Source organism: Elephantulus edwardii, unplaced genomic scaffold (genome assembly GCF_000299155.1).
Source record: "Elephantulus edwardii isolate Elephantulus edwardi_28Jun2011 unplaced genomic scaffold, EleEdw1.0 scaffold00310, whole genome shotgun sequence".
In the NCBI taxonomy this organism is placed as follows: Eukaryota; Metazoa; Chordata; class Mammalia; order Macroscelidea; family Macroscelididae; genus Elephantulus; species Elephantulus edwardii.
The window spans coordinates 1,859,434-1,866,763 of NW_006400060.1; the positions used below are offsets into that span (position 1 = coordinate 1,859,434).

At 37.6% G+C, this 7,330-nt stretch overlaps 1 protein-coding gene across 1 annotated transcript in view; it reads right to left on the reverse strand.

Moving 5' to 3' along the window:
• Positions 1 to 7,330, reverse strand: part of TAF7L (TAF7-like RNA polymerase II, TATA box binding protein (TBP)-associated factor, 50kDa) — a 24,871-nt gene that overhangs the window by 13,584 nt on the left and 3,957 nt on the right. Inside the window, 4 exon segments of the mRNA XM_006903812.1 lie at positions 2,532 to 2,587; positions 2,811 to 2,937; positions 3,602 to 3,735; positions 6,887 to 6,968. Of these exon segments, the coding sequence (XP_006903874.1) occupies positions 2,532 to 2,587; positions 2,811 to 2,937; positions 3,602 to 3,735; positions 6,887 to 6,968 (399 nt within the window).

Sequence of the window (7,330 nt, forward strand, 5' to 3'; positions counted from 1 at the left end):
GGAGTTTTTCTTTTGCTTTTCAAGGAGAGGAGCAAATAGGGGGGGAGGGGGGAGGGGTTTGTGCGGGGAGAAGGGTGCTATAATGAATGAATGGACTCCCAAAATCTCTGTAGATGTTCATTGAAATGAAAAATAAACAACCTAAATTAAAAAAAAAGATCCTGTGAAGAAGATAAAAAGACAATATACAGACTAAGAGAAAATCTTAGCAAGCTGTGTATCTGACAAAAGACTGGTACCTAGAATATAAGAACAAAGTTCAAAGTCAATAATAAAAAACACCAATTTATTTAGAGAAAGGGGGTAAACAACAAAAAATCATGTTTCAGTGAATATACAGCTGGTAAGCAAGCACATGCAAAGATGTTCAACATTATCTGCTGCCAGGGAAATGCAAGTAAAACCACTATGAGATCACTACATGTTTATAAGAATGGAAAAAAAGTAATAATATCACCACCAAATGTTGCTGAGGATGGAGAGAAATGGAAATCAATCATGCATTCCTGGTGGGACTATAAAATGGTACAAGCACTCTGAAAAACATGCACTAATGGAATCCTAGAAATGATGGTCATTAATTCCCCTTCTAGTCTGAAACTGAACTCACCCTTCTGGCTCAATTTTCAGCCAAACAATAGAGAAGCCTATAAAGTGAGCAATAACATCAGAGAGGTAACTCATTCCTGAACAATATAAGATCAAAAGGGCAGCATTTGCCCAGGACAATGTACAGTAACCGGGAAGAGAAAGGAAGGAGGAAAAAAATGGGAAACATAGGGGCAACGTGGGATGAGTGCAGTTACAAAGCAAGGACTGTACAATTTGGTGTCAATCAAAGTATGTATGATCTGTTTAGTGGACAACTGATTTACTCTGTAGACCTTCACTCAAAACATAAGGAAGTGGGAGGAGGGCAGAACTAACCCCAAATGAAGATTTATGTTCACATAAAAGTCTTTGTATGAATCAGTTCATAATGGCTTTATTTGCAGTCATCAAAACCAGGAAACAGTACAGTTGCTTATCAACAAGTGACCAGTGAAACAGACTATGATGCACACATACCATAGAATACTATTCAGCAATTAAAAGGAATGTATTACTGATGCATGCAACTTTTCTGGATCTTAAGGGAATTATGATGAGTTAAAGAAGTCAATATCAAGAGACTACAGACTGTACATTCCTCTTATATAATACTCTTTAAAAGACAAAATTATAGAGGGAAACTTATCAGTGATTGTTGTTATATGCCATCGAGTCGCCTGCGACCCATAGTGACCCTATGTACAGCAGCTCTGAACCCTTCTAAATCTCACACACTAACCCCCACATTGCCTCAGTTACTGTATCAGTCCATCTCATCCTGGGTCTTCCTCTCTTGCGCTGTCCCTCCACCCTTCTGAGCATGATGTCCTTCTCCAAGGACTGGTCTCTCCTGACTACATACCCAAAGTAAGTGAGACAGAGCTTCAAAATGGCAGCCTCCAAGGAGAAACTTGGTTTCATCCTCTCTAAACAGACCTATTTGTTTTCTTGGCAGTCCATGGTATGTTCAAGACTTGTCTCCAGCACCACAACTCTTAGGTATTGATTCTTCTTCTGTCATCCTTAGTCATTGCCCAGCTCTCTGAAGCATAACAAGTAATTGCAAAGACCATGGCCTGGATTAGGCGCACTTTAGTCTCTAGACACTCTGGAGTGGTCCCTGACAGCAGATTTACCTAATGCAATTAGCTTTTTTATTTTCTGACTGCTGGTGTTAAAAGTGTTGAGTGTGGAGCTGAGGAAGCTGTAATTGTATCAGTGATTACCAGGGGTGAAAGGACTGCGTGTGGGAAAATGGAGGGAAATGGGTGTAGTTACAAAAGGGCAACATAAAGATTGATTGGCATGATGGGAATGCTTAATACCTTGACCGAGGTGATGGGCACATAAACTTATACATGCAATAAAAGTGCAGAAATAAATCCATGTGCACAATGGAAAAAAATGGTGAATTTATCAATGTTGATTTCCTAGTAGTGATAACAGTTTTAAATGTTACTATGTAAATAGTGTCTGTTATTTCTTAAAACTGCATTTGAAAAAAAGGAAAAAAAAACCCAAAAAACTGCATTTGAACCTACCATTATCTCAAAAATTTAAAAACATTACGTTAAAAAGACAAGTTACAGTACTCCTGTAGTTTGCCCAAGGTTCTACAAGTCCATGTCAAAAGAAGCACAATTTTCAACCAAGTATCAAGTTCTGGATGGGTTCCCTTTAAAATCAGATCCTGAGGTTTCAAATTAATGACACTTGCAACTTCTTAAATGCTAGCCTGTAATCTCAAGAATCAGGTCTGTTTTTATTCACTGGCTATATTCTCAAATACCAGTACACAGTTCCTGCCATTTAATTACTTTTCAACAAATGTTCATTGAACATTAATGAAAGAGCAAATTAATCCACAACAGACTAGCTTCCTTTCTATTAATAATCTTCTTCCAATCTATCCAAAGAAACATAAATACCATGAAACTAACCTTTTTGGTTGTCTTTCTGAACCTTTTCTTTTTGACATTCTTAAGTGGTGGAGTAACTAAAACAAATAAGACATGTTAAATATAGATGGTCTTACATTAAACATATATATTTAATAAGGATAATGTGTATGCTAATAAGACACAACCTGAAGATATGATTCTTTCTTGTAAGAGTTTCTATAAGCTTAATGAGCCAAACCTCTAAGTTATAGGCCAAGTATTCAGGAATTAGTAGGTTAATTGTGATCAGCCAAATTGATCAACGGATTAGTGACTTACTGCCATGTTTCCAGGTTTGTTTTTTCTGTTTCTCCCTTTCATTTTTCTTGATTTCTTTAAAATCAGTAGGAGCAACTGGTTCTTCAGGAGAAGAATGGGCATTAGCCTCAACACTGCACATGAGCATCTATATTTAACAAAAACAAAGAAGTTTGCTATGGTAAGGAGTCATGCTCATTCTTACCCCCCAAAATCCTGAGAACCAAGTATTAAACACACACATACATATTCATACACTTTCACACACTCTCTTTCTCTGTCCCTCCCTCCCTCTTCTTTTCCAGATCTTTTGGTGAGCCAGCACTTTATTTGAATTTAAAAATTTGGGTTTTGAGGTGGGCTTCGGTTTGTTGTTTTAGGGCTTTTTCCCAGATAAAGTGTTTACCATTGCAGAGGGAATGTATTGAAAACATACATCCTGGCATTTTAATTTAGAAAGGAAAGAAGAAATCGACAGGAGAGGTGATGGATTCAAATTTAAAGAACCAATTCAAATTTCCAAAGTTAACAGCAAAGTTTGAGCAGAAGGTTCATATTTTTTCTTCAATTCATTAAAGTCCCTATGAAGAGCAAAGAGAGGACCCTACAAGCTATTTGGATAAAATAGTGAAAAGGAAAGGCTAAAACTAAACCAGAACATGACTTTATTCCTGTGTTGTCAATCTGAAAAGGAGAAATAGCAGGTAGACAGTTATCAAATGAAAAGGAACATTGAAAGGAAGAGAATGGGAGAGGAAAATAAATTCCTTGAAGGATATAGGAGCTAGTAGATTAAGAAAACTAGTTCATACCTGAGAAATATCTGCCGTTTTGTAAAAGGTTTTTTTATCAAGAGTCTTCAGGCTTCCAATAACACAAGGCAAATCAACCAGTTTAGCAGATAGTGAGACATTGTCTACTTCAACAACTGCGTGACGTTGATCCGCTGAAGTAGAAAAGAGTAAAGCTGGCATTATCTCAATGAACTCTTAAGCCTCAAAGGACTGGAATAATGAAGACTCATGTGAGATAAAATAGTATATCAGTGAAACCTAAACTTTTCAAAATGCTATCATTGTGTACAGGGATGTGTCCTATCTCCATACCTTTTCAACCTGTATGCAGAGCAGATTATCCGAGAGGCTGGACTCTATGAGAAGTGTGGCGTCAGGATTGGTGGAAGATCTATTAACAATCTGCGTTATACAGATTGACACAACCCTGCTCACTGAAACTGAGGTGGACCTCATGCACTTGCTGCAGAAGGTCAAGGACGGCAGCCTTCAGTATGGACTGGGGCTCAATGTCAAGAAGACAAAGATTCTCACCACTGGACCAATTGGTAGCATCAGGATGGATGGCAAAGAGATTGAGATTGTTCACAGCTTCAGTTTGCTTGGCTCCACGGTCAACACTCTTGGCACCAGCAGTCAGGAAATCAAAAAACGTATCGCGATGGGCAAGTCTGCTGTTAGGGACCTCTCTAAAGTACAAGAGCAATGGTGTCTCTCTGGAGACTAAGGTGCACCTGATACAGGCCATGGTCTTTGCAATCAGTTGTTATGCATCAGAGAGTTGGACAATGACTAGGGAGGATAGAAGGAGAATTGATGCCTTTGAGCTGTGGTGCTGGAGAAAAGTATTGAATGTACCCTGGACTGCCAAGAAAACAAACAGATTCATCCTGGAGAGGGTTAAACCAGGCTACTCCTTGGAGGCAAGGATTCTGGGGCTTCGTCTGACATACTTTGGACATGTTTTAAGGACAGACAGGTCCTTGGAGAGGGACATCATTCTTGGGAGGGTGGAGGGACAGCGCAGGAGGGGAAGACCCTCTACGAGGTGGATTAATTCAGTGACTGGGGTAATCGGGATAGGTATGTCAGAGGCCATGTGATTGGCACACGATAGAGCAGGGTTTAAGGCTGTTGTACATCGGGTCGCTATGAGTCGCAAACGACTCGACGGTACATAACAACAACAACAATCATTGTGTACACAACACAATTAGTAAGTTCTCAGAGAAAGAAGGCAGAATATGTGGTGCTCTCTTTTCCTAGTTGATGTCACTTATTCAAAAGTACAGGCAATTCCCAGATTACAAATTAATTCCATTCCTAAATCTGTCTTTATGTTGAATGTATATGTAAATCAGGATATTGTTGTTATGCGATTATGTTATGTGAACATATGTGTTACGAACAGTAACTCTGAACTCTGCTTTATCCTGAGCCACACTCACTGCCTCAAACACACCAACACCCATTATCCCAGTTTCCGCGTCAATCCATCTCATTTGGGTCTTCCTCTCCTGTGCTGTCCCTCCACCCTTCCAAGCATGATGTCCTTTTCCAAGGACTGGTCCTTCCTGGTAACATGCCTTAAGTATGTTAGATGGAGTTTCAAAATACTTTCCTCTAAGGAGCAACCTGGCTTCACCCTCTCTAGGTCAGACGTTTTTGTTCTCTTGGCAGTCCATGGTATGTTCAAGACTCTTCTCCAGCACTACAACCCTAAGGCATCTATTTTTCTTCTGTCTTCCTTGGTCATTGTCCAGCTCTCTGATGCATAGCAAATAATTGTGAAGACCATGGCCTGGATCAAGTTCACCTTATTCTCTAGATTAATATCATTGCTTTCCAGCACTTCTTACTCAATCAGTCAAATGTCTGTCTTAGTAAAACGTATATAATGTACCTTTTTATGCATTAAAATTACTACTGAAACACTTCTTTTTTGTTGTTGGAGTCTTTTTTTTTAATTTAGGTTGTTTATTTTTCATTTCATGAACATCTACAGAGATTTTGGGATTCCATTCATTCATTGTTGCACCCTGAAACACTTCTAAGAACACTAAAACATCTTTAACTTATTATAGCAAGAAGAATAAGGATTTGATGCACATCGCAAAGTAAGGCCTGTTTATTATTACAAACCATTGTCATCTATGTCTCAATTTTTTAAAATATAATAGGTCTATAGGAATTGGTTCATAGCTAAGGATACCAGCTAAATTGGGACTTCATAACCCAGGGACAGTAGCAAAATTTCTGGCTTGTTACTGTGAACTAAATACATGTGACGCAGTAAATGTTTCCTTTTTATTCTTAGAGGAAAATCTCATTAATGCAAATCAACTAATTTTTCAAAACCATTAGAAACATTCAGTTGTGTCATATACATATATGTCAAAGAAGGTGAGTAAGGAGTGACTTTTCAAAGGTATAACTCAGTTTCAGGTTAAAATTTCTAGCTAGCATCAAAGATAAAATGCTATACAATTACCAAATACCGAACTCTAAATACTACCCAGATGTCTTAAACATGAATGCCTTTTAAAAAATTTTTTTGAACATGAATATCTTTAAAGACAAGAGGATGTAACTTTCTAATATTAAGGGGGAAATGCAGAACTCTGTTTAACATGTGTATAAATTCATTTAGATAGAAATTATTAAATTTGATGGTAATAGCCATAAAACTTTGCCTGTAAGGAAATACACACAAAAAGTGTCTAATAGAATTTAACTTGGCACTGAGATTGGGGCACTATGTGGAAGGACAGTTGTTACTTCTTTTGAAACTTCTAATCTGAATTTTCTAATCATGAACTTGTATGACCTTGTTTTGGTGAGTTTTTTTTAAACAGAGGTTAACTGAGGAGTATTAATTATAGGTCATTTTTTGCGTTTTCTGTATATACTTCTTTGTATTTATAAAACCTCGTGAATATTATTTAAAGGACAGAAACTTACTTCATCTTTGTAAACAAAGACTAATATATAGATTTGTCATTGCCTTGGAAATCACCAAGTTTATAGATACAGGAGGCAATCAGCAGTATGAAAACGTAGCAGTTGACCCCAAGTTCTTCCTTATATACAGTGTGATAATTACCCTAAAGTCACAAAATTCTTATAGACTTTACTGTTAAGTGTAGAAATAAGAGGGACTGAAGGGTCTCGAAATTGTGAGTCAATAAAGGTGGAGATCATATTTTATTCTTTACATCTTTAGCATCTAATGTCTGGCATATAGCAAGAAATTCCTTAATAAATTACTGTTCAGTGCATCCTGAATTAATTTTAACTACTTACGATGTAAATCAATTTTCAGTTTATCCTTCATGTTGTTGATATTTCCAGAGCGTACCATCTTCCTGACAGTAGCTGCATATTCCTTAAAAAGAGGTAAGTAAAAGAAATCAAAATGATTATTTACTTATTTGGCAGCTAATAAAACAGATTGTCTGAAAAAACCTTCCCTTGAATTAAATCTTGAGCCTCCCAAGTTTTTATAATGATGCCAACCAAGTACAATGAAATATTATGCATTATGTAAACCTTGGCTCCATGGTCAACACTCTTGGCACCAGCAACCAGAAAATCAAAAAACGTATTGCGATGGGAAAGTCTGCTGTTAGGGACCTCTCTAAGTACTCAAGAGCAACGGTGTCTCTCTGGAGACTAAGGTGCGCCCGATACAGGCCTGGTCTTTGCAATCACTTGTTATGCATCAGAGAGTTGGATAATGACTAGGGA